The 27,490-nt window shown below is 37.9% G+C and overlaps 2 protein-coding genes across 3 annotated transcripts; one reads left to right on the top strand and one right to left on the bottom strand.

The window, feature by feature from the left end:
* Window positions 1-60: 60 nt before the first annotated feature.
* hook1 (hook microtubule-tethering protein 1) lies at window positions 61-19,898 on the bottom strand. 2 transcript variants are annotated; one of them, XM_060866749.1, is made up of 22 exons: window positions 19,664-19,898; window positions 17,824-17,909; window positions 15,921-15,993; window positions 15,752-15,802; window positions 15,319-15,451; window positions 13,313-13,380; window positions 12,046-12,108; window positions 11,869-11,952; window positions 10,553-10,716; window positions 9,457-9,597; window positions 9,045-9,246; window positions 8,562-8,672; window positions 8,374-8,461; window positions 7,065-7,131; window positions 6,821-6,961; window positions 5,505-5,592; window positions 5,334-5,365; window positions 3,551-3,633; window positions 3,035-3,135; window positions 2,232-2,333; window positions 1,869-1,937; window positions 61-1,775 (listed from the first exon to the last, which is right to left on the bottom strand). In XM_060866749.1, exons 1-22 carry the CDS (start codon window positions 19,706-19,708, stop codon window positions 1,620-1,622), a joined length of 2,148 nt encoding a protein of 715 aa, XP_060722732.1. In that variant the 5' UTR covers window positions 19,709-19,898; the 3' UTR covers window positions 61-1,619. The 2 variants fall into 2 exon arrangements, with proteins under 2 accessions (XP_060722732.1, XP_060722731.1); XM_060866748.1 differs by having other exon boundaries at window positions 3,035-3,138; window positions 19,664-19,895.
* Window positions 19,899-22,015: 2,117 nt separating this feature from the next.
* On the top strand, window positions 22,016-26,888 carry si:dkey-183n20.15 (RING-HC_RNF170 domain-containing protein). Its single transcript, XM_060865055.1, has 6 exons — window positions 22,016-22,116; window positions 23,100-23,157; window positions 23,496-23,598; window positions 25,656-25,729; window positions 25,944-26,054; window positions 26,281-26,888. The coding sequence occupies exons 1-6, from the start codon at window positions 22,034-22,036 to the stop codon at window positions 26,587-26,589; spliced, it is 738 nt and encodes a 245-aa protein (XP_060721038.1). The 5' UTR covers window positions 22,016-22,033; the 3' UTR covers window positions 26,590-26,888.
* The last annotated feature ends 602 nt before the right edge of the window (window positions 26,889-27,490 follow it).

Below are 27,490 nucleotides of genomic sequence, written 5' to 3'. Positions count from 1 at the left end.
GTCATCTCAATAAATTCAATAATTTCAATAAAAAAAACAACACTTTTTTTTGTAGGGGTGTTTATTTTAGTGCAGAAAACCAAGATTTAGATATCCATAGATTATTATTATAGCCATTTCTTTTTCCTTTATTAAGCTTTATGTTTGACAAAAACATGTAACACTTACTAATCAAGGTCAAGCTTTTTAGTGTTTTACATAAGTATCTGAATTTATCAATGTTTCATCATATTTTCCAGGAAAGGATAAAAATCTAATATTCAGTACAATAATAATAATAATAATAATTAAAATAGAAAGCAAATTAAAGAGTAAGAGACTATTAAAGAAACTAATCATTAAGAGTGTAAACGGAACCAAAAGTAGTGTTTATTAAACCAGTGTTGCGTTACACCCACAGGCTGCACCCACTTTCATCCCTCATCCAGATGATCTTGATTGCTGAGGGCAAAAGTGTGAAGCATCTCTATTGAGGAACACTGGCTAAATATTTTCCAACAAAAACTAATCACACTTGTATGATGCAACATCAAATTATTCTGACCCTCTGACTGACCTACAGTCCTTACAAATCTATACTGCAGCAAAGAATCATTTACTGGTCACAAATGTTTTCCATAAAAAAGAAGACAAAAAAAAAAAAAAAACTAGCCAGAATGCAAGCAGAAAAATGGGTCACAGCATTTCATCCTATAATAGAACGACTGGGCTGGGATGCCATGACCGTGAGCTGGTGTTTTAATCCTGATATCTGATGCTTGTACGCTTGTACAGCCCGGATCAAATATAGAAGAGGCAAAAAGGTTTTGCTGCTGTTCATAAGAGCACACAAAAGTCCAATCACAGTCAAATTCTGTATTCAATAAATAAAACGGTACAGACAGCTTACTCTAATTAATTAAAGACTGGATATAGCACCTACATTTTCATTTCTGTGATTGGTAATTGTTTCTGGTTTGCATTTGTTTATAAGAAAAGTAGACATTTAGGTAGTAGAAAAAAAATTGAGCATTTGGTGTCCAGCACCATGTATGCGTATTTCCTGATCGTTTATCCATTATCATAGCTGATTTTGTGAACATGCATGGAAGCTGAGAGATTAAATGCAATGTCGATATACACACATCTCTCTAAACAGATACACATTGAGGGGAATAGTAGTTAGTATTCATACTTATAATCATACACGTTACCTGACTGCATAGAATACTATCGGAAGTCCAGTTTAGCCTTCGTCATGCATCCTAAACCCAAGAACAAAAGATCGTGATATGTGTCTCTCTCTGAAATAATCATAAACAAGCCAGTAATACAGCTGTTTAAGTTTGTCTTATGTTACTAATTTCAGAGGCTGTAGTGCGCATGGTGTAATTAAAGTGTAATATCCTGTAAAATTCAAGTTACTGTGCTTGGTAACTGTTAAATCCTTGCTTGATTGTTTGTGTGTGTATATATATATAAATATATTTATATTTATTTGGGGGGGTTCCTAAGTGCTAACGTTCACATTATGGCGCTCTTGTCCCTTTATTTAGGAGTTCAAGGTGTTTAAGGTCACTTAAGTGTGCACTTGAGAAAAGGGAAAACCAGGTATAGTGAGTAGAGGGAAGGTCATGTTATCACTTGGAGGAGCTGGCAGGCACGTTGATTGACATGGTTCGGCGTGCGTTGGTCACCTGACGCTGCTGGGCCAAGAAGGACTGACCAGGTGGCACCAGAGAGTTAGAGCAGCCGCTCAGACGAGACTCGATCGCCAACTTTTGAAAATTCAGGCTCTGTGCAAACAAGTGTGTGTATGTGTTAGAGAGAAAGACACTGACTTATACATGTACACTATTTACACAAAGTCTTACAGAATTTCTCTTTACCTTATTGTACCATGCAGTCACTATCAGCTTCTCCTCATACTCTTTGAGCTTCGCCTGCTCACACTCTCTCTGTGGAGGACAATCAACAGATCATACAGGGCAAGAGGAAAACGTTAACAAGTAAGAAATAAACATGACATGGGCGTAGTCTTGATCAGAGTTTAACTTGATGATGTCCTAAGTCTGTAACCTAATGAACCATGTATTTATTGATAGAGACTTCAAAGCACTTTTGTACATCATTGTGGATAAGGGCGTGTGCCAAATACAATGAATGTTATAACAATGAATTAAAACCTTCTGACCAATCAGACTTGAGAGTGTTACAGGGATGGGATATAAAACATAAAGCCAAATTTAGACCTCAAGAGAAATTATTCTCTTCTCCTTCTCTGACAGCTGGTTCTTCAGTGACTGGATTTCAGCTGAGGCTGGGTTCAATTTTGGGTCCAGTGCACGGATCACCTGTCACACACACACACACACACACACACACACACACACACACACACACACACACACACACACACACACAGGCACACACAGGCACACACAGGCACACACAAGCACACACAAGCACACACAAGCACACACAAGCACACACAAGCACACACAGGCACATACAAACACACGCAGGCGCGCAAACACACAGACACACACACACGCAGGCGCACACACACAAACACACAGACACACACAAACGCTCACACAAACACACGCAGGCGCACACACACACAAACACACACAAACACACACACAGGTGCACACACAAACACACAGACACACACACACAGACACACACACACACATCATTAAACAGAATCAGTGTGTACAGAATTTTCTTCCTGTGTCTGTGTAGATTTCTCACTTACACAGATACACACTAAACTAAAATACCCTTAGTTGAGAATGAGCATGCAGATGCTATTGGTTTTTTTATTTCTTCAATCACAGTTATTTAGTGTTCAGTTTAAAGGAGTACACGAGTAAAATGGATGTCATCAGAAGCTACTGGGCAAAATACCACGTGGACATAAAATAATTAGTGGCAGCTCAGTGGTTAAGATGTTGGGCTAATGATCAGAAGGCTGGGAGCTCAGAGTATGTGTTTCTCTACACAAGTGAATATGTAGTTTTATGCGTTTTGATTATCTGTGTGTAATTACATTGCGTGCTTTCTCCAGGTACATTTTGTATCTGTCCTCCATCGCTCTCATGTCATCGTCCTTCTTCTTCAGAGCAGCCATCAGCTCATCCACCTTCAGTGCTGCTGGAAAAGCAAATGGACCTCATATCAAAGTTTATATTCATGATCAACTGGAGTTCGGGTTTAAATGGATTAAAATGAAAAGAAAGTGTGTGTGATTTATCAGTAACACTTAGTACTTGGAAAAATTCTACATGAACTTAGTTGTCTTATAATTAAAGGCATTTAAACGTACGGAAGGTATGATTGCACCTTTCTCACATTGTCTTCAGGAATCTTTTTGTTTTATGATGAATATTAAGTTCAATTACAAAAATACTGTTTCAAGGATTGAAGAGAATACAATATAAATGGTTGACTTCACAAAATCTGTATTTTTTTATGTTACAAAAAAAAAAAACTTTTGTGATAAGCTTTATTTTTTAATAAGAGTGAAGCAGTGTGGAGAATGTCAGAGATTTAAGCTGAGACTCACAGGATTGAGACACATCTGGCTGTAGGTCCTCCAGTAGCTCCTTCTTCTTCATGATCTCATCTTGTGCTTCATTCAGCTGCACCCTGTGAGATCGAGCACACACACGTAGCTACAGCTCGGCTAATGCTTAGGCTGGAAGGGACTTTATATTTCAAAAACGTTTCTCGATTCATTTTCCCGACATGATTTTATTAAAGTACATGTGGCCTTAATATACATTTGAATTGAAATATTTACCTGGATGATTAGAAACTCTGGGTAAAAACAATCCTGAGTTATACTGTTTCACACTGCTCACACTTTACCTGGGGCTAACAATTAATCCTGGCTCTTCATAATCAGACATAATCAGACCTAAAGCCTGGATTAGCCTTCTTCTTATTTGTATATTTGAGCCATCAACAAGCATGAATGAATAAATACAGCACAAACTGCTTTAAATAACGTATCGTCTCATGCTTTCACATCTGCACCACAGCAGGTACCGTTATCATTCATAGCTTTCTAGTCTTTTTTTTTGCTCTAACTTCCAGTAATTTGTTAAATACCACATTGTTTCACACTGTACAGGTTTAGCACGGCATTAAAACACGGGTTAACACGGGTTAAAAAATGGGTAGTTAACCCAGGATTAACTCCTGTGTGAAAAGCTCAAAAATGGAATAAAATAATGAAAATGAGGCTGTGGCTGATTCTTTTAAACCCATTCTGTAGATATACGAGAGTCATGTCAGGTGATTACTCAGAGTGAAACACCTCCTAGCGATGAGCTACATTTCTTCAAGACGGACGTCATCAGAATCGGCATCTTGGATTAATTGGGGTGGATTAATTAATTAATCATCCATAATTCCTTCAGGAAGGGAAACTAAAAAGCAGACTGTTATTCATGGCATGAACCTCATGACTAACATCATTACGGAGCTTAACACCGTGTGTATGTGTGTGTGTGAGTGTGTGTGCTCCCATCATTCTTATTATGCTACCAGTGGATTAAAGATGCCCTGCCACACGTATTTCATTACTTTTGTGGTAATGTCTGAAGTTTACCATGGACTCTGTAACATTTTCTTGTGGAAATAATGCCTTGGTTACCTTGTTTCAAGCCATTCTAGTGTGGTATAGAAAGCCTGCAGGAAGACTCAGCTCGATTTGCGCCAGTTCTCATGAATATTCAAATGAGCTATGCTGCTTGGCTCCGATTGGCTACCCGCTAGGATATGAGAGCATGACTATTCATTCACCCAGCGCAATAAGTAGCCTAGGCTAGAGGAAATTTGTTTACAATCACCTTGAATTGCGGCAGAATGGCTTCTTCACAAGCCCGTTGACGTTCAGCCATCCTTGCTGTATAGGAAACTCACTGAGCTACACGAATTCTGGGGGCGTGGTCTCAAGTGGGAGAGCTCATGAATAGTAATGAGCTCAGTCACTCTGACGTCAGACTGACCAGCTTTTCCAACTGACCTGATTTCTCCCCTTATTTCTTTTAAGTGGCAAGAACTGACCGGGGAGGTAACAGTTCGTTTTCACATTCACGACACAACACAAACACATATGGACCGAACACATATCAAAAAATACAAGTAAAAACGGTTTTGTGTGGAAGGGCACCTTTAAGCTACTGATACGGTATTAGATTGTAGTTGTCCCATTAAATATCCTGACCAGCCGTCACTTCTGCTTACACTTCCAGCTTGTAGTGAAGATCAGATTCCTTTATTGCAACACTACTCATACAGTACACTTCAGAAGGCTAATATAACAGTTTAATATAACTTACATATGAGCATCCAGCTTCCTCTTCAGGTGAGACTAGAAGGAAGAAAAAAAGGAAGCAATCCATTTAAAGGCTTGTCATAGTGTGGTGTGTAGAGGAGGGCGATGAGACAAAGAAATGTGGACTGTACTGAGAGTCACATGAACAGTGTGCGTGTTAGAGCAGCACACTCACATCGTCAGGTTTGGCTCCCTGGGTCTGGAGAGCTTTCTGCAAATCTTCAACCTGCTGCTGCAGCTCACTGATGCGCTCTCTGTTCAGCCTGAGAGAAAATATGGACAATGTCTACAGCTACAGTCACATTTAATGTACCACCATGACCATTTAGTATATCATTATAACAAGCACTTGTCTGTTGTTCTTGGAAATCGGGGAATCCTGTAAATGCCTTGGACCATTCATTAACAAGCTCGGTGCAGGGAAACCAGTTTTTCCTACCAATGCTTATGATCATAGCTGACTTGCTAACATGTGTTAAACTTTATTAGCTAGCAAATGATTGCAGCTGTGTTCTAAACAGCTGGGTATCACAACGCTACCTGGAGACTGACAGCTAATATGATTTAAAAAAAAAAAATAAAAAATAAAAAATAAAAAAGTACCTGCATTTTGATCTTTTAGGTAGAAACGATTTACATACAGAGTTTTACAGGAAACGCCAGGTGCTGTGTCTGTTTTAGTTTCTAGTACAAATGTTTACAGTAGAAACCTTTATTTTATTTGAATGAAAATATGTTATGTACGGCAATTAATAAGACATTGTGCATGTAACCTCTTCTGCGGTTTACAACGGAACTAAAACAGATCGGGGCCGTTTTCCTGAACACATCTATGTTGACACTTTGGTGCAGGAAAGCAAACAAATTATAATTAATTTATAATATAGAATTTCATTTATTTGTAAAGTGTTAAATTTGACTCTTGGTTATAGTCCTTTTTCATCTTTAATCTCTCTTTAATCCTCTTTGCATTTTTCTCTTTTTTTGGTCCTTGGGTCAAAGGACAGTGTCATTTATTTGGATTTCAATGTAATATTTCCTAATAAATACAGCTAACCAAGATCACTACATTGCCTGTAAAACATAATAAAGTAAAAAGTACTTTGATAGATTTTAATTCACATTACCAAACACAAAGCATTCCAATTTTCTAGAGTCTATATCCATGAGGATGAATAAATAAATAAATGAACAAACAAATAAATAAAAAGTAGTACAATTCCACAAAAAAAAAAACATACGTGTTAACACTATACACCACTCCTGTGCTAATGTACACCTCGTTTTAGAAGGAAGATGATATAATATTGGCTGATAATGTTGTCATTTGCACAAAGTTTATTATATCTGAGGAAATTCAGTTTGTCTGAGAGAATTCACTTCCCGTTTGTCCGCCATATGCGTGCTAAGGAGTAGAACGACACTTTTTTCACTATATCCAGTATGTGAGTGCAGTTGATGTCAGATGTTTAGACGTATACAGTGTCTTACCTGTTCTCAGTTTCGAGCTCACTGCGTGAACGCCTTGCCTCCTCCAGCTGCATCTGGAGCTCAGTGATGCGCCCGTTCTCAGAGTCTTCCTGCTGCACTCGCAGCATCTTGTTCTCATGCTGCAAACGAATGAACTTCTCTCTTTTACACAAAACAAACGAGCTATCAAAGCTCTCCTTCCCGGCAGAACATACATCATGAATCAGAAACTAATGAGTGCAACACAATGAAAAACACACAATACCTGTACTCAGTGGGCAACATCTCAGCGGCCAAGTTGTCCCGGCTCGGACTCCCAGTCTTATACATTTCTATAGATCAACAACATTAGTAGATTTGAAATTAATTCCTTCATTTCAGCTGACATGAAACTGAATAAATTTCTGTGCTTTGCTTGATGAGGTTATGTGTGTGACATATCTTAGAACCAGTCCTAATTGTTTACCAGCCTTCAGAGATTCAAGTTTTCCTGCTCCAAACACCTGATTCATCCCAGGAGCTCATTCTCAATCCCTCATTTGGTTCAGGTGTGTTTGTGAACAGAGAATGTTTGGGCTTCTATAACTGGAGTTAACACTACCTTCAAGTCCTCTTGGAAATATGGTAATTACTGTACAAGGTGACTGGGCTTGTTGTACACCAGCACAATGTTGTAATGCTGTATATTTCCACTACCAGTCACCACTACCTGAATTCGGCAACAATAAAAAGTTACAGCGGCTACCAGAACGAACGTATTGATAACAGAAGATACGATTTAAAAAATAATTTTGCATTCAACTGTTCATAGCAACTGATGAGCTCCATATAACTTAACTAAGTAATTAATTAACCAATCAATTGATTTGTTGATTTGTTCATTAATTTGAACTCAAGCTCTTTTTTATTATTATTTCATATGTACATCTCACAGTAGCTCAAAATCCTCTTATTTTGAAAATCGTGATGTTTGCATGAGAAAAAGTCAGTGCATCATTAATGATATTTTGCCACACTATGTTTCTTATGTTTCTTAAGCCCTATTCGGACGGGATTAGTTTTACGTGGGGACGTGGAGTAATACAATTTTACCTCAGGACGTCTGTAATATTAATTGGCTAATTCGCACTGGACAAGACATCACAGTAAAACTAGCAGAAGTGGGAGGGGTAACTCGCTTTACGCACCACAGTAACCTCCTTGTCGTCATGTGCGTATGACGTTGCTTCCTGTTATCACGTGCGCAAACAGACAACATGGCGCCTCCATGCTTGCAAAACGCGCCAAAAACTTTTAAACAGGAAATGACGGAATTTTACCGTACATATTTACAGCGGGTCTATTCGGACGGGATTAGTATTACCTGAGGTCATTTTCCCGGACCTTTTTACAGAAGGTAAAAGTCGCCGTAATCTTTACTGACGCCGTATAGTCGCCGTAATGATTACCGAGATGGCACATTCGGACGGGACTAAAATCACAGAGAAGCTCTGGTAATAATTACTTTACCCCCACGTCCCCACGTAAAACTAATCCCGTCCGAATAGGGCTCTATAGTACATCTAATAACGTACCTGCTTGCAGAAGCTGGTCTTGTTGAGCTTGTGCACAGCGAAGCTCCTCATTGGTCTCTTTTAAAGAGTCTCGCTCAATGATGATCCTCTGGCAGATGGGTATAAAAAATACATACAATACAATCAAATGCTAACTTCGGGTATGAGCTTTTTTATTCTGTGGATATAGAACTGGTACAAGTTTATACCTCTTTCTCTTTCAGTACGGCTTCATGCTTTTCTTCAAACTCTTTCATCTCGAAGGCCAGATTATCGGCTCTGCGAGTCTCTTCTGACAACTTCCTGTGAAGCTCCTGAACCTGATTTAAAAATATGTAAATGTGTACATCTGCACACCTAGGGTTGTGTATACTACACCTTTTAGATTATACTTCAGTCTCTGGGTAAGATTTTACATCTTATTTACATATTTATGGACAAAAAAAATATATCTATAAAGACATGTTCATAGTCATCCATAGACTTATAAAAATTGAACTGAATATATATTTAAAGTTTCCAGACACAAAATGAATGAGAAATGATTTTCTACTGGACATATAATGGACCACTGAGGTTCTCAAATGGTTCTCTCTTGTATGCTAAATAGTGAGGACATACAGTAAACAGGAAGCCACCTGAACTTCAGCTGAACTGTGTGCTATAAAGGCATAAATGAGGTATACGGTTACCTGTCTCTTGTACGTCTCTAGCTGGGCACGAGCAGCGTTGGCTTTGCGAAGCTCCTCCTCCAGACTGACAGTGTTGTGCATATAAGTCACGTTCTTCTCTTCCAGAGCCTTCATCTGTCGTCTCAGGTCGCCAAGATCCTCCAGCTTCTTCCTGTACGTCTCCACAGAGGCTTCAAGTTTCACTGCCCGGTCAGAGCAGCTCCTACACACACACATTCATATGTCAGACTGATCAACTGACTGAACAGATAAATACAATGAGATTATTTCGAGACTTCACAAGTTTAGTGAAGTTTTTAATATGTGAATTATGAATATGTGAGCGAGTGAACTAGACATATGAAACCCTCAGGTAAATAGTTCACAGAAGACAATGTAATAAAAAATACACTCCTTTGAGTGAGTGATGCACCTCAGTATGTCAAGCTCGTCCTTCAGCGAACGAGACTCCTCGGCCAGGCTGGTCAGTTCATCGTTACGATGCTGAAGCTCGACCAGCTGTTTCTCCAGCTCCTCACAGTGAATACGGTAATCATCTTTGGCTGCCTCCAGTCTTACAGTCACATAGAACGACATGAAGAAGGCAGAAAAACTGTAAAATCTGACTATTTACATGTATTATATAACATATATGTTGTGTGTATATATTTTATATATATATATATACATATTATATATTATATATATATAATATACATATCGTCGCTGTCGGGCGGAATCCTCGTATCTCCAAAACCGTTATTTTTCAGGAAATTAAAAAAACGCCGTACCTTATCTGCAGTACACAGGGTTTAGTCCGCGTTGCAGTGGATCGTCTTGCGCTAAATTCCTGTCCTCAGACGAGCACCAGAACTAGCGGGTGTCAAGATTTTTTTTTCTTTGAGCCCAGTGTTTTGAAGACATTTACCTCAGAAGACGTGTTGATTCGTTGCGACTCTTATTGAGGAGAAATATGCCGTGAAGCTCTCCCGCAGAGTGAGGAAGAGGTGGACAGTTGAAGTCTCCAATGGAGTTATGAGATTTGCGCTCAAGCTATTTTCAAGACTTTAGATTGGTTAATAACTTGTAAAAATAACAGACCCACGTGGGGACTGACCAATAGCATCGATATGTGAAAAAACATGAAATTGACAAAATTTGGACATACGAGGTTTCCGCCCGACAGCGACAATATATAACAAAACGCAAAGCAAGCTGGTACTTCTTCACGTTCACATCACACAAATGCAATTCGAACAAACAAAACGACCCACAAACAAACCATGCTCAGAGTTTCTCCTGAGTCTCAGACCGGTTGGTTTGTGGGTAATTTTAGAGAGGGCTGAGATCATCTGGAGTGTCCACAGGTAGATGTTATATCAGCCTGACACTCTAAGCACATCAAAACAAACAGCTCTACAATATACACTTGGATAAAACTGTAGTAATCTGCACTGAACTGTAATTTTCAGACTGTAAAGCTAGTACAGTTAAGTATGTGTTGTGTGAGCTCTATGGGTGAAAAGTACCTGAAGTTCTCTTCTTGGAGCTGTTCTATCTGCAGCTGGAGCTGACTGTGTTTCTTCCCAGATGGAGTGCTGGGATCGTCAAAGGAATCCAACTGATTGGTTCGATCCGTCAGGACATCGTTCTCCGCTAGGAGGCTATTCCGCTCTTCCTGCAGAATTGCCACCTGTTTACAGGGTCAGGGGTTAAAGTGGCTGTGTAAATTACCTTGTAGTAAAAGATCTTGTGATTGTCATTACAGGAACCATTATTTAGCATTAATTTAACATTATAATGTTTCTTAATTACAGATGGAAAACCGTAAAAAGATGAATTCTTCAAATAGATAAGTATAAAGAAGTATAATCAAATTTCAAAGACAGAATTCCATCTGTACCTTTTTGAAAACGATTCCTTATATAAAAAACACCAACGAAAATGTTATAAAGCAGGAAAACTAATCAACTTTGTCACAGTAAGAACGAGAGAATATCGAAAAAGAAATAAGTGTAGGGATATTAGCTGATGTTAACCACCGAATGAGTCTTAAATGTTAAATTTAATGGTTTTTGTTTTTAAAAACAACACAAACACAGCTGCAGCGGGGGTTTTGTGAGAACTTCCCCCAGTGTTAGGTTGTTAGGTTGGTTAGGACAAGGCTTTAGTAAGGTTTCGGTAAGGCTCTACAGCCATGCATTTGGACTTACCTCTCAGTCACCAAGGACACGTTTCTACTCAATCTGTCAAAAATCAGTCAGCAATGGATCAGCTTACAACAGTGTGAAGAAAAGATTACACTGACTACAAAGATAAAGCCCTGAACGTGGCCTCAAAACTTTAGTGAAGTGTTTATCTACCTACAGTAGAATTTAGTCCAACAAAACCTGACGTTCTAGGTGTATATTTAGTAGAGGCATTCTACAAAAGTCTGAACAGCCTGACTGTAATATAAACACTGCAGGATCGAACCTGAACTATAACGATTACTGTTTTTAAAACGTTTCGTCAAGAGTCAGGGAGGAACAACCATCAGCTTAAAAACCATCAGAGCTCATGGATTCGGTTTCTAGAAATGCGGCCTGTAACGCAATCAGTCTGCTTTCAAATGATAAAGGAGTCACAAACGTCAGCCTTTGTTAAAGTATTTCATCCTGGTGTTTGGACAGGGTTGTACATCAGCTACACCAAGGTTTTTTCTTAGCTACAGGCAGAATATTTGATCTGGTTCTGTGTTCTACAACAGACAATTACAGATACTGCAAGAAGTTAGTGAGCTGCAAGAACCAGCACCTTCATGATCATGTGTCTCTGCCACGATGCCTGCAATCAAATTCCTCACCTGGATGTCGAGCTCTTGGCAGCGTTGAGCTAGCTCATCTTTCTCTGCCATCAGCTCGGTCAAGTCTTCCAGAGCTTTCTTCAGCTGCCAAACACAAGCATTTCATAATCTTATAAAATACACATCAAAGTCAAGGCAAAGGCTTTCAGCATGTAATCGGTCACTTGACTCTCTTACCTGTTGTTCGACGTCCCCCTGTGGCTCCGTCCCAATCTGCGTCATGGACTCTTTACTCATTAGCTGCAAAAATATTTTACATCAAATTATAGTTAGGCAAAGGACAAGAAGATTTCGATTTAACAGTAAGAAAATAAATTAAATTACATTTTATATGCATAGAGGTTTTAACAATGGATATTGTCACAAAGCCCTTTTTTTTACCAATGATTTGTTCAAATGATTTATTGACACGGATATAAAATGAGTCAGGACTCTGTTGGCTTTCAGTGTGAGACATGTGTTTTTCCCCTCTGTTAGAGAAACTCACACACTACTATTAGTAGTTAAAGATAAAGCTTACATTTTAGAAATGCTTATGAACAAGAACTTGGGGCATCTCAGTGAGCTGAAATGGGTTTGATATCAACATGTAATTTGAAGATTTGAAGAAACATTTATGTGAAAACAAATAATTGTGTTTGTTCCCACTGGATAAAAACAGAAATACTTGTAAAATAAGATACTAGAAATTCTGGGGTGTGACAAGACATTAAAGACAATACTGAAAATGTGCACAATCAAAACTGACACAAATTCCATTATTTGGCCTCTGGGAAAAAGAGTTAAGTTTACATTTATCTCTAACAAGCAGGTCAAACACGTGCAAAAGATTAAGTCTATTTGGTTGATCCTATTTCTTGTTGACTTTTGTAACAAAGTCCATTTGGTTCATAATTTTACATGTTTGCATTTCACAGTGTGAAGAAAATGTGGAAAACCAAGCAAAATAAAGTAGCACTCTTCTGTCAGCTAACTCTCCTAACTAGCACAACATGGAGTTATCAAGCAGTTAAATGTGTCATGAGAAAATAATGATGCCACTTTACAAGATGTTTTTACTTGAGATGTAAGGAGAGAAAGCTACAGCTCAGAGCCAACACCTTTACCAACTACTTGGCAACGTTTTGTTGAGGAAACACCACTTCATCAGGACGTGATACGGTCTATATCTATATCGTCATTCCCTCAATTCCTTTCCATTAGTCTGTATTAATACACAGTAATAAACAGTAATAAATGCCACTAGCAATTCTTAAGAAATTAGATGACTTATGACTAAAATATGAGGCTGATCACACACGATGGAGCTTCCACTTAATATATTATAAATATAATATATTAAGATAATAAATTTCCGATGTAGCAGAAAAAATAATTAAAAACAGAAAGTTAAATGAAACAAATAGAATAATTAGAAATAAAAAAAAACTTAATGCAGACTGACCTCCTGAATGGCTGTCATGACTACATGCTGCACAGATTCCTCCAGAGTCATTATGATCTGGATATATTCTAGAGAAAGAGAGTTACAGTCAAACACACGATAACCATCGCGAACATGGTTCATCACCGCAAATAAAAAAAAGACATCTCAGCAAGTGATAATAACGCAAATCTAGTCTAACTGTTCCTTATTATAAGAATACAGCAAACCAAATATAACGATTATTAAACTGATTTATAGACATATTTAACTTTGAGAGCTTGAGAGCTAAGAGATTTTACTTTTTTCTGAAAATCAATGTTTAAAATGAGCAAAATATTTTGCTAAAGATAAAGAAAAGTTTAAAAATGGATTAATATGTCTAGAAAGCGGTTAAATGATTTGAAGGTGCATCCTAAATCCCATGCACTACTCGGCTCCTCTGAGTAGCGTAAAAAGTGTGAGTAGTTTGTTCATACTAAAAATTCCAAAAAGAAGAAGTGCACATCAAGCACCAGGATGATGCACTAACTTAAAGGTGGGGTCGCTGTTGTTTGAGAAATGCTTCAGGAAACTGCGTTGGAATGCCAAACAAAACAAAAACAAAACTAACGTGTAGCCAATGAGCAGAAAGGGGCGTGTCTTGTCAATATGGGCGGAGATTGTGTTCAGTGCGCATGTGTGACATTAGCAGAAAGCAGTTTACATGGAGGATAAAAACAAAGAAAGAAAGCGAAGAAAGGGTAAGGCAAGAAGTAGGACCCGTGTTAAAAGAGGATCAGCTTTGCAGCGCTGGACAGAACTGAAGGAGCGGGAAGGCCTGCAATGGGACGCCGAGTTGCCCGCATATTCACAGATTCAAATTTCCAGAGTCAATAACTCCTGAGCTAAACGCTTTTACTACACAAATAACACCTCTTTTCTATCGTAGTAATATAGAGAGGCAGCTACAACCGCGTTTTGCTAGTAACAGCGTTTAGTTATTATAACAGCGAGTATTATTGACTCTGGAAATTCGAATCTGTGAATATGCGGCCAACTTTACTTAAGTTGCCGAGGTCGATTTTTTCCTTCTCGATAGGTGAGTAACGTTGGTTTTGTTTCACAGAACTAATATATGTCGTCCTTTGCATGATTATGCTTGTGTGTCATTTTTGCTTGTTTGTTTATCTGCAATCGTATTGTTCTTCCTTTCAGCTATGATAAAGACACATTTCTTTCCATTAGTTGTCTGGGTTACGTATGTATGTGTGATTTAAGCACTTGTATGTGATTTAAGCACTTGTGTGTGATTTAAGCATTTGTGTGTGATTTAAGCACTTGTGTGTGATTTAAGCACTTGTGTATGTCGCTCTGGATAAGGGTGTCTGCCAAATGCTGTAAATGTAAATGTAAATGTATGTGTGGGCGGAGCTATCAATACAGGGGTGGGACCCATTTGGGTTAGGGGCGTGTTTGTTTTGGTGATTTCAAATGTCAACATTGGCTTTCAAACAACATAGACCCCGCCTTTAAATGATAAATTGAAGTGTGGAACGTTGGATTCTTCATAGACTCAACACTCCAGATTTGTTTATGTAGTGAAAGGGGGCAGGGCTACCAGGCACCGATGCTAGATGACAAAAAGAGTTCAAGATGGCCGACGACACTCTGGTGCGCTAGATGAGTTACAACTGTCTTTTAAATTAGCTCACGAGTAGTGATCAGCACAAAAATTCTGTTCCGTTAGAAACTGTGAGACAATAGTGCATAGTGTAAGTGCGTAGTGTGTAATAGGTCATTTGGGACACAGATCTAGGTTTAGTTTCTCATAATCTTTCAACATGAAACAGTAGATCATTTTGAAATTATTATTATATGAAGATACTTGTTAGGATGCCATTTTTTGCACTGCGAGCACAAAGCACAGAGCAGTAGGGGTAATAAATCGTCAGGTACAGATCAGTAAAGTGCTGATTCACTGAATTACTGAATAATGGAATCGAATACAGTGCTAATAGAAAATTTGTGGTGAGTAGAACAGGTACCTTGTTTCCGATCACAGTTTACTGCACAGCCGAGGAGGAGTTGCAGAAGGCGCCCAAGCTCCACGGGGTCGGAGAGTTCTGCCACGCGCACCACATCAGGCATTGGGAAGCCTGAGATCTGCTGATTCAGTACCTAGCACAACGCACAAAGACACACACACAAAAAATAAGCAAATGATAAAGGAGATGAATAACACTGAAGGAGGCAAGGAGAGCAATGGATAGAGAAAAGGAGGTAGATCAGAAAAATGGAGCAAAAATATGGCATAAGGATAATTAATAAAGAATAAAGAAAAGCCTTGCTGCTATCTAGATGGAAATGATTTATGTATAAACCAAAGGCACTGCTGTATAGAGGCAATAACCGATGCTGAGAAGACTTCTGCTATCTACAGTAAAAGCATGTTCATTCTTTGTCAAGTCTCCAACATACCTCGTTATAGTAATCAACAATCATCTGCAAGATCTTCTTGAGGTTGTTCAACTGCAGAAAAAACACAATAGGAAAAAAGTAATAAAACATTTTTTAAAAATGCTAGATGATGTGTAATGGAAACCCCTCAACGTGGATATTCTGCACAGCAGGAGGTTCAGTAGTTTACCTTGAGTCTCAGGTTATCCCCAACATCATCCTTAATCCGCGTCAGCCAGCTGTCACTGAACCAGGACGGATCTCTAAACAAGAACAGGTTAATGGAGTGCGAGGAATAGCGCTGTTATTCTGCTGAGAGTAAATCAATTATAAACAACATTTGTGTAAGGAGAAAGTTTCAGAATGTATGACTCCTGGAAAGCCTCGTGCCAAGAACAATGACGGTCTGAGTACTAGCGGAAATGAAGAAGTGTTATAATGTTAACGTTATAGTGAACAAATTCAAATCCTGTCAGAGATACACTGTAAAACTAGAAAATTGTTTTTTATCTACTGTCTTAGTTTTTGCTCCAAACGTCATCTCATGGTTCCTGTACAGTAACAATAAAGCTATCATATCTGTCTAATCTTAGTTTAACTGCACAGCAATGCAAATCCTTGATAAGCCTATAAACTATTAAGACTGATGTGTATCTGAGTATCAACACTGAGAAGTCTAATCCTGAATGTTAACAACTTGTATGCTTCAAGATATACACACACACACACACACACACACACACACACACACACACACATATATATATATATATATATATATGTGTGTAAAAGTATATATATATACATATATGTGTGTGTGTGTGTGTGTGTGTGTGTGTGTGTGTGTGTGTGTGTGTGTGTGTATATATATATATATATATACGTATATATATATATATATATATGATATTTTTGGTGAGTTCTTGATCAGGAGTATAGAGTGTTGTACGGAAAGCACTGTAGTGAGTGCTGCAGGTTTTTATTTCAATCAATCAGGAGCCAACTGAGTCTACTGAAAGCCTGAGATCATCTGATTAAACATGTGGAATCAAATGTGGCTCATTTTAACTGGAATGAAACCCCGCACCCATACCGGATCTTTCCGGATTAGATTATACAACCTTGTTCTCGATGAATATTCACTGCATGTATATTTTTCTGCACAATCCAAGGCAAATTCAATTGTATATTCTGAAACTTTATATATATATACTTATATATACTTACTATATATAGGCACGGTTAACACTGGGGTCCATGTACAGTGTATTAAATGACTTTAAACCATAAGCAGTCTATTAAGAGCTAAAGTCTGACACAGCTGGATTTCCTGAATCTGAACATGTCATTTTAAGTAGCCTTGATATGACCTTGACTATATATGAATCAATGACAAAATGGAATCAGTGAGTATTAAATTAAAATGAATAAGAATTATCTACCAACAAACACTTCTTACTGAGGGAAAATAAAGAAATGGACCATTTACCTGCATAATTACCACTGAAATCGACAGTAACATTAGACACCAGCATGACATTATTGACAGACTTCTATCTTTGAATATCAAGGCTTATCAAAAAATACAATATTTACAGTATACTGATTTGTAAATATGACATTGTTCATATAGTATTGACTGCATATTTAGCAAAACCTGAAGGCAGCATTAGGTCCTGAATACGAACATGCAAGAAGGACACAAGGGAAGGGACAAATTGAAAATTATTTCGACCTTGCTGTGACCTTCATGCTGTTTGGATCCATTCCATAATATAATCAGTTCATTTGTTGGCTTCGATACTAATTCCTATAAATCCTACAATTACACGTTCTTGAGATATCGAAGCTAAGGGGAATCTCAGACGGGCGCATGAACAACCAGCAAACATGATGAATCCCCCACCGAGTGGCAGGATAAAAAAATGTTTCTTGGTTTACTATTGAGCGTATCCGTGCTCAAGTAACACCCTGCATAATACCCAACCAGAACACCAACAATTCTATGAAATATCCAGGAAGAGAAACGCTAAAAAAAATAAAATGGGTGAATCAGCCATGGATAAAAAGAGAGGAATGAAAGATGCACTTACATCTGATGCAGAGCCTGTGCCATAGCAGCACCTGTGGTCAGATCCGCCAAGGTCGTACATGGTGCTGCAGTGTTAAACGTTTGCAGCTGAAGACATATACAAAAGCAAACCAAATATCCCTCATTACTTGCATGCAAATACCCATGTGCATGCAGAATCCTCCCCCATTCTCAAAGACTGCTAGAGTCAAGAGAAAATGTTTACTTCACTCAAAGACACAGACACTTCTATATTTTTCATGTTATTCAGTTAATCCTGAAGCAGTGCCACTAGTAGAAACACTACATTATCTGTTGTAGCGATTAGTGTAAGCAAAAGAGTGTAGAAGCTCTGTTGTATAGGCTGTGGTTTGTGCTGTACTGTCTCAAATAGACAGAAACTACATGATGAGTTAAACCTATAGGTCAACATGACTTATATTAAACTGTGCATATTTAAATGAACCATAATAGTAAAGTATATATATATATATATATATATATATATATATATATATATATATATATATATATATAAATAAAACTTTGCAACAATAATTCTTGAACTATCATATCCTATACAAACATATTCACAAAACAGGATCACAGAGATCAAAACCAACACAAAACAGTTTGCACTTTGTATAGTTTAATATATTATATTCTATATTACCCACATTACATATCTCCATAGACAACTATGTGTCTCTATATGTTTATCTGTCTGCAATATTTTATTCTATTTTTATTATATGTTTGTCTTTCATTGTTGGCCATGTGCGTTAGTTCACTGTGGGACGAGTAACTAAAGAAAATCATTACACTACATCACCAAAATTCCATAGTGATATCCTGATAAACAATAGAAATATGTATGCATTTGTACTGCATTTGTAGTGAGTGTAGAACCATATACTTTAGTTAGTTATGAGTTATGGAACTGGAAATTACACATCAATTTAATATGACAAAAGATAATTAATCAACAGGTTGTTAACATGTCACTTTTAAATTATTCTTCTAACCACAAAGAGAGCAAAAGATGATGGACACCTGGATAGCAAACACCATATGTTCTTGTTTGAACAACATCCCATTACAGATTTATAACATGCACCAATCTACTGTGAAGTCTTTACCCTAGATGTTGGAGTGTGTGGGGATTAGTGATCATTCAGCTACAAGAACATTAGTGAGATCAGACACTGAGTGTTTGGGAGGTCTGGGGTTCAGTCGGTGTTCATCCCAAAGGTGTTCAGTGGAGAATCAGGGCTCTGTGGAGGACACTTGAGTTCCTCCACTTGAACCTTAACACACCATGTCTTCATGTCGCTTTGTGCACAGGGGCTTTGTCATGCTGGGACTGATACAGTATAAACAGACATTATATATAATCGTGTGCCTTTAACTTTGTGATTTAGGGAAGAATCACTTCTGGGTGTGATGATCAAATGTCCACAAAGTTTTGGCCTTATAGTGGCTGCTGATCCAAAGTTATTAATGAATCATCAGAAAAATCAGACCTCCTAAATAGCAAATGAGATAATAATGGAAATATTTAGATGTTTACACCTGTGATACTTAGCAATTTGGCTATCTATGTGTCCATGCAACATGAGCTAAGGAGCAAGCGTTAAAATACAAATATGTGCGTAAAATACAAGCATCAGAGCCTCAGATCTGATGCGAACGTCTTCACTAAGCTTTAATTGTATTACAATGTAAACACGGTGCACGACATCAGACTACCTGCGACAGGTAATGACATCGTCATTGATTTACGGCAACATACTGTAAATACACCTAGAACCAGAGGACGCTCGAGGGACCAGAAGGATAAATATCAGTGAATATAAACTTACCCAAATAATCAGGCTCTCACATAACACCGTTTTGTTCACATCCATCTCTCCAAATGTCGCAGCTCGAACATATATAGTTTTTTTCGTCCACCTGTCAACAATGCGCTTCCCTTTTCCGCTGCGTTTGACCTCACCTGGAGGCGGACGTTACGGTCGGCGCGCTCCACGTCCGGGTCTGATGTGAGTGCGCACTGTTTGTGCCGTAATGTGTTGGTGAATCGGAGCGGCGCAGTGCGTGCGCACTCTGTTGATGCGGATTGGAGGATTGACGGGATCAAAGCGCAGGACTGAGGAGTGAAAAGCCAATTATGCTTTGAGTTCAAGAGCAAAGAACAGCCAATCAGAATGCGGCACGAAAATGCCTGGCACTGGGGTAATACATTAAAAATATACATATTCAAATCGCTTATTTCGGTAAAATGTATATAATTTAACCGATATTGCTTTAGCAATACAAAATAAGAGTAAATGCCTATAAGAATATAAGGACTATAGTATATACATGTAAGCTAATAACTCAAGGTGTGGAAAAAATATTGCAAAATGCAATAAGCAGGTAAAAAATAAAATGTCTATAAACCTTTGTTAAATGTGCAGGGTTTTGTTTTAAATCAAAATACATCATGACAGATATTTTTTTTTCCAACTTTATTATGATATAGCAACCAACAAGTGAAAAGAAATAGAGCAAAATAAAATAAAATACGTGCATTAACCTGCTTGCACAACCCTTTAATAATGGAGCATGTGACTGCGTTTAGAATTAAAACATCGCATTCAGTCTCGTGTTCGGCTGTCGTCACTTTTTGTGATTGTGATTAAACCTAAATAAAGATGAGTTGTTTTTTCCTAGGATTATCTTGACATGTTACTGCAGACTCATTCATTCATTCATCTTCTACCGCTTATCCGAACTACCTCGGGTCACGGGGAGCCTGTGCCTATCTCAGGCGTCATCGGGCATCAAGGCAGGATACACCCTGGACGGAGTGCCAACCCATCACAGGGCACATACACACACTCTCATTCACTCACGCAATCACACACTACGGACAATTTTCCAGAGATGCCAATCAACCTACCATGCATGTCTTTGGACCGGGGGAGGAAACCGGAGTACCCGGAGGAAACCCCCGAGGCACGGGGAGAACATGCGAACTCCACACACACAAGGAAGAGGCGGGAATCGAACCCCGACCCTGGAGGTGTGAGGCGAACGTGCTAACCACTAAGCCACCGTGCCCCACTGCAGACTCCAAATCGTTTATTACCATTACAATGTACCATGGAACACTGTGAAGGCCGTCATAAACAAATAGAGAAAATTGAGCACTGCAGTTAACTGCTTCTCTATAGTTGCATCTACATTTACAAGACACCCTTATCGTACATTTATTTCAATTTATACAACTGAGGGTTAAGGGCCTTGCTCAGGTGCCCAGCAGTAGCAGCTTGGCTGACCTAAGATTTGAACTCATGACCTTCTGATCAGTGGCCCAACAGGTCAGGAGCTGCTGAAAATAACCAGTAAACTTCACATGGACTTGGCATTCACTGCAGATGATGAAATGCGGAGCAGTCCTATGACACTCATTCCTGAATAAACGCTGGACCTTTTCCATTTTTGACCCTGCACAAAAGTAAAATGTGGCAAGTTGTTTATTTAGCAGTCGATATCCCACATGCAGTCAAGGTCTTGTTCGATCAATAGCTACTATTTATAACTGACCTGACCTTCTACATTTTGGCAAGTAATGTAAAATGTATACATTATCCAGGCAAAAGTTTTATTATGAGGCTTTACAATAGGTATGAAATGGGAGTATGCAAAGGGACACATAAATCTGAACATAATAGTAAAAAAGGTAAAAAATAGCATTCGGTGTGGACTATATAAAACTAAGAACTATATTTTTTCCTTAGTTTTAAGTCTATTTTAAGCTTAGCATGTATGTTTACTGTGTGTTTAATGCATGTGTAAATGACAGTATTAACACATGGAAAATTATTATTAGCAAGCTATAGGCTCACCTGAATTAAACCCAAACTCTGTCACGTGAGTAGGAGAAACTGTTATTCTTTGTCCTTGTCTATGTGGACCAAAATAAAGCGTCTCCTAGCAAAGGATGAGATGGGCACTCCTTACTACTTACTTGCTATGATCTAAAATGCCTATTAGTTTTTTCCTCTGATTTTATTTATACTAAGTCCAACACAACATTCCAAAACCGTAAATACATGGGATGCAATGCAAGGGTTTTTTTGGTATTTGATTGAGCCACTCTTGAGCTATCTTGCATGCAAAAAAAGGGCACTCTGAAGGCCTCTAGTTAATTATTCACCTGCCTGTCAAATTTATTGTGTAGGCTGATGCAGTCAGTAAGCACTGCCTTCTCGTCTAACACTAAGACGCACAGACATGCACACTTGCCACAACTCCTACAGTGTAATAGGTAAGAGATTTAAACGATTATTTGTGTATAATAAAACCTAAAGTGCTTTGTTTTACCTCTTGCCATATAATTTCCAAACAAGTTTTGATGCATTCAGTTACATATCCTAACACTTAACGTTAACTGGACAATGTCTAGTGTCATAGTGTAGTTAGTGTATTGTTTTTACAGGTGTACACCACATTTTGTCACATCATTACGGTTTAAAATATCTACACAAATAATAGCTTCTTGTTTGCATATTACTTATATCTCCACATCAAACATCATTTAACTTTATAGATGGTCAATATGTTCATATCACATATTCACAGACAGGTTAGAACGTTTTGGTGTGCAAGCGTGACGGATATTAATGTTGTTATCAAGACACGCATACTTTAAACCGTGTAATAGTTTGTTGGGGCAATAAAGAACACACCTACAGTATATCAGTTGCAGAAGAAGGCATGGCAGGTCAACATCATCATGTCAAGGATGTTATACAGCCAGAAACATGTAAAAGCTAAATTAAATTCTAATGGTAAAGCTTTAGGAAAGCTGCTGGAATTTTAATACATATTTTAAGTGAAAATTTTTTTTAACAGATTTAGTTATTTTGAACTGGATTGGAAAAGGGTTTTGTTACAAAGCAAAGAATAATTAGCTGTAAATAAGAGGAATTATTATTTTTTTTATTCAATGTTTTTCTGGTAAATCTTAACATTCCAAGGATGATGTAATATGAGTCAGTAAGCAGCAGTCTGTTACTACACTACCTGTGAGTCATTTATGGAAATCCAGAATTGGTAATGCAGAGATGTTAAACATGTTACACTTTAAAATTATACTTTTTTCTAAAATGCATAATTTCGACTTTGAAAACTTGATTCTTCATTGATCATAATTAGAATTATTTTACTCTCGTGTACATGAGTTAACTGATCTAGATGATCCTAAAAACTAAAAATTTTATTGACATTTTATTTTTCTCACTTTTGTAGGTTTCTGTTGATTTCAGAGAACATCAGCTACAAGGCTGATACACAAGCAACAGTTGAGGTGAACACACACCACACAACACATTTAATTGTATTAACTAACTAGCATTTTGGGTGCTATGCGTCTATTATCCAGTAAAATACATTAAGCTAAAATGCCAGATAATTAACAGGTTATGCCATTCTCATTATGAATGAATGTGTAGGTGAGAGAGTTTTTGACCGTGTACTGTATATACAGTATAACCACATGATTGATGTAGAATTGTTCCTACTAAAGAGAACTACTTCCTGTTTTCCTTATTGCTATAACCCAATAAGGAAATGAATATTCATATAATTTCTCAATTATTTTAAGTTTAGATTTTCCTGAAATAAGACATTTATTTTACTTTTCAGGATTCTCAAACAGTAGCTCCAGGTAGAATGGACCTCCACTGTCCTGTATGTCTACATGTAGCCACTTTTCCTGTGGAGACAAACTGTGGCCATCTCTTCTGTGGTGAGTAGAGCATTTTATACACACAGTTAGACCCTAGTCATACTGAGTAATCTGATCTACAAGGTGACTCCTAAGTCTCCATGCATAGCCGACTGTATGTGACAGCACTACGTCAGTTGTGTTTATCAGCGACTTGTGATTTCTCAGGTTGGTCCGCAGCAAGACCTGTCTTTTTGAATTTGTTAAGAAGTCTGGCAACAGTCATGTGCTTGATATGATAACTTTGTTGTAAGTCCATCACAACAGCTTCACAACAGCATCCTGATCCAGCTGTGAGAATAAGTTAAAAATGTTCTTCTGTCAAAGCCATTTTTAAAGACTATCTAGTCTATAAAAAGTATAAAAAAAAATTTCTAAAAAGTGTTCATTTCCCATGTAAAGAGAGACTTTTAGGACACTCTGAGTTCTTTATGGGAATAATGATATTCAATTAAGTTATAATCAACTTGTATTAAGCATAAGACGAGATGGTCTTGGCTTATTCTATTTGTGAAGGAAATTACAGTTCCAAATTATAGAGAGATTTACTTAGATTCAGCACAGACTCTAAAAAGAGTGAAAAAACCTGATCTCAGGACAGTGTGGAGTGAAAGAGAGAGAGAGAGAGAGAGAGAGAGAGAGAGAGAGAGAGAGAGAGAGAGAGAGAGAGAGAGAGAGAGAGAGAGAGAGAGAGAGAGAGAGACATGAGGCATGGGTGTTCAGATAACAAGGAACAGACTCACTAAATGGAGCACTCGGCAGGTCATGTGGCTCCACTACAGTATGTGTTGCAGTGTTTAATATTTAACTGTTGTCATAGCAACAATGGAGAGAGAAAGAAATAAAGAAAGAGAGAGAGAGAGAGAGAGAGAGAGAGAGAGAGAGAGAGAGAGAGAGAGAGAGAGAGAGAGAGAAAGAGGAAGAGAGAAGAAAGAGAGCTAGTTAAGGATAAAGGAATGATGAGGTGTTTTCCATATAAAAACACTCTAGTACAAATGGGTCAGCAGTAACGAGTCTAGGCTGAAATGTTTGGCTGCATCACACACTTCTTTACTCGATTTATTCTCTCCTGAAATAATGTGACCTATTGAAATGATAATGTGATATAGTGTGATTAATTTACCTGAAAAATTAACATTACTTTTAAGGAAAAGTCCTAAACCGTAATCATAAAAGAGCCATTTTACAGTCGACTAGTTTTCTAAGATTCTGTGAGGAGAAGCTAGCATATCAGAGTGTTAAAAATCATTACTCAATCATTTCAACATTTCAACTCTTAGCGACTTGACCTGGTCCCAATACTCTATTATATATGATAAGCTGTTTAACCAGAGAGGCTGATAAAACCCTTAGCAATGGCAGCTATGCAGCACTGGCCTTTGAGACTATAAACTTGCTGACCTTACATTCATATCTGTAACATTTTGTGAAATCCCCTTGATGCCTGAACCAAAATATAGGCTTCATCGTCATATTTTGTTCACAAACTGAAAAACGTGCCAGAGCCAGTGACCCGAGCTGTCTCAAAAAACACAATATATATAATCTTCGCCACACATATTAGGGTTGTAAGAATATCTACAGAAATCTGTAGAAACACAAACCCCTTCCCATGTTTGGCGAAGTGTTTGAGGACATATTCTAAGTCATTTTTTTTGTTTATTATTTACATGACCCAGGACTAAACACTTTTATTTCCCTTACCTCTCAAGTGACAAGTGACTTTGTGTAGTCTCTGTAATAGAAACACGAATGAAAAATGAATTTATATAATTGGACATAATATTGGTTTATTTTAAATCAATATTAAATGTAACGATTATTAGGATTTTTTTACTTTTATTTAAAAAAGTCCTGTCCTGAACAGAACATAGGTGTTTAAGTTAACCTTCTTTACATCTAACTCAGTTATCTAGGTCAGTACACAAGGAATGTACGAAATAAAAAAGGTTGTATTTTCATGCCGTAATTGTTCTTTATGGTTATTGAGGTTGTGATTATTTACTCCAGACAATAATCTCAGTCTCTCTCTCTCTCTCTCTCTCTCTCTCTCTCTCTCTCTCTCTCTCTCTCTTTAGCTCCTTGTCTTATATCTTACTGGAAACACAGCTGCTGTTTAGAGGCTATCAGCTGCCCTTTGTGCAGACAAAAGGTATTAACCCCATAATAAAAGCATGCCAAATTACACCTATCAAATGTAATTTCCAAGAAACTGTAAAGAGTATCAGTCCTCATCAGTCTATTTATGAGTAGTAATTCAACTATATTGTTAATAGTACAAAGTAGAAGAAAAAAATTATTCCTGCCTTCATTTTGCTGTCTTTTGTTTGCATTTTTGGTTTTCATATTTGTTTTGTTCCACCTAGGTGAATGTCATGTTTCACCTGTTTCATGAGAGCAGATCAGACAGGAAGGAGAGAGAGGTACTAAGCCATGTTAAAGACTATAATAAACGCTATTCTGGAGCACCAAGAAGAGTGAGTTCCACTTTTTTTTAATTTCTTCCATGCTCATTAGAATTATAGTTTTGCATTACTTGTCTCATGACAGTAATTATTATATTTGATGACAGTAATTATTTTCCTCTGCATTTTTAAGGGATGGCATTGGTTACTGATAGAAACTCTAAAACCTCAGAAACAATAATATGTTTTATAGATAATAGCTGAGACCAGTTTTACATGCTACCTTTGTCTTCCTCAGATAAGTGACTACCTCTTTGATGCTCCATTCTTTATGCTGCTTTTGTTGCGTACTTTGGGAAACATGAGCGGTTTGGTGTGGCTCTTCTTGCTGAGAGTGGCACTGTGTGGATTCGGGGCAGCTGCATCCTTTGTGTCTCCATTAGAGGCTATGCCCGGGCACTTCAGCAGGGCATTGGGGCTTTTAGATGACCTAGTGGTAGTCTTTATCCTCCTCATCGCCATGATAAACATCCACCAGCAGATGGTGCCAGAAAGGACAACCAGGCCGCACACTGTGGAACATGGAATACTGTCGGACATGTTGTAAAATGGTGGGGAAAAGACGATCGATATCGAGAAGCACCATGAGAGAATTCGTAAGGGACATAAAGAAAGGAGACTATTGTACTGACCACAACGTGTACATGCACCTTAACTCTGTGTGAATAAGGCAACACTGAGTGATGCTTATAACAGCGTGTGACTGTCAATAGTTTACTCACAGTGTACACTGGTTATAATTCTCTTTTCATGTAATATAATAAAGTATTTTTTTCTACTTTCGTTCTTTTAAAATATCAGTCTGGTGAATATTTAAAGATGCTGAACATCTCACACACATCTCTCTCAAACGCATACATACCAAACAGGAGAACGTGATTATTATAATTTATATTAATTATATTGTTATTATTATTATATTATTATTATATATTATATTATATTATATATTATTATAATTTCCTTTCGTTCTTATCAAAGTTTTAGTTCATTGCTTCATTTAATGACACTACAGTACTTGAAAGATGTCAACCTGGGAGATACATAAAACATGAATCCTCACATCCACACTTTTTTCAGCTCTTTCTTTATTACAGCAGTTTTTAAACATGAATTCCCTGTAAAACAAGATTACATTTGTGTGCCGTGTCTGCTGAGCTAATTCTGTGCTTCTTGTTATAACCATCATCTGAACTCTCCTCATACTCCATCTCTAAACGAGCATTGGTGGATAAATATTCACTCACTCACTCATCTTCTACCGCTTATCCGAACTACCTCGGGTCACGGGGAGCCTGTGCCTATCTCAGGCGTCATCGGGCATCAAGGCAGGATACACCCTGGACGGAGTGCCAACCCATCGCAGGGCACACACACACACTCTCATTCACTCACGCACTCACACACTACGGACAATTTTCCAGAGATGCCAATCAACCTACCATGCA

Source organism: Tachysurus vachellii, chromosome 3, assembly GCF_030014155.1.
Source record: "Tachysurus vachellii isolate PV-2020 chromosome 3, HZAU_Pvac_v1, whole genome shotgun sequence".
Classification (NCBI taxonomy): domain Eukaryota; kingdom Metazoa; phylum Chordata; class Actinopteri; order Siluriformes; family Bagridae; genus Tachysurus; species Tachysurus vachellii.
This window is presented reverse-complemented; position numbering and strand designations above follow the sequence as displayed.

Coding starts and splice junctions, on each gene's coding strand:
- si:dkey-183n20.15 (XM_060865055.1), top strand. CDS start 22,034: ATGCAGTCAGTAAGCACTGCCTTCTCGTCTAACACTAAGACGCACAGA. Junction 23,599..25,655: donor CTGTGGCCATCTCTTCTGTG/GTGAGTAGAGCA, acceptor CTCTCTCTTTAG/CTCCTTGTCTTATATCTTAC. Junction 26,055..26,280: donor ATTCTGGAGCACCAAGAAGA/GTGAGTTCCACT, acceptor TGTCTTCCTCAG/ATAAGTGACTACCTCTTTGA.
- hook1 (XM_060866748.1), bottom strand. CDS start 19,708: ATGGATGTGAACAAAACGGTGTTATGTGAGAGCCTGATTATTTGG. Junction 17,910..19,663: donor GTGAGAGCCTGATTATTTGG/GTAAGTTTATAT, acceptor ATATGTCTTCAG/CTGCAAACGTTTAACACTGC. Junction 1,938..2,231: donor AGAGAATAATTTCTCTTGAG/GTCTAAATTTGG, acceptor TGTCCTCCACAG/AGAGAGTGTGAGCAGGCGAA.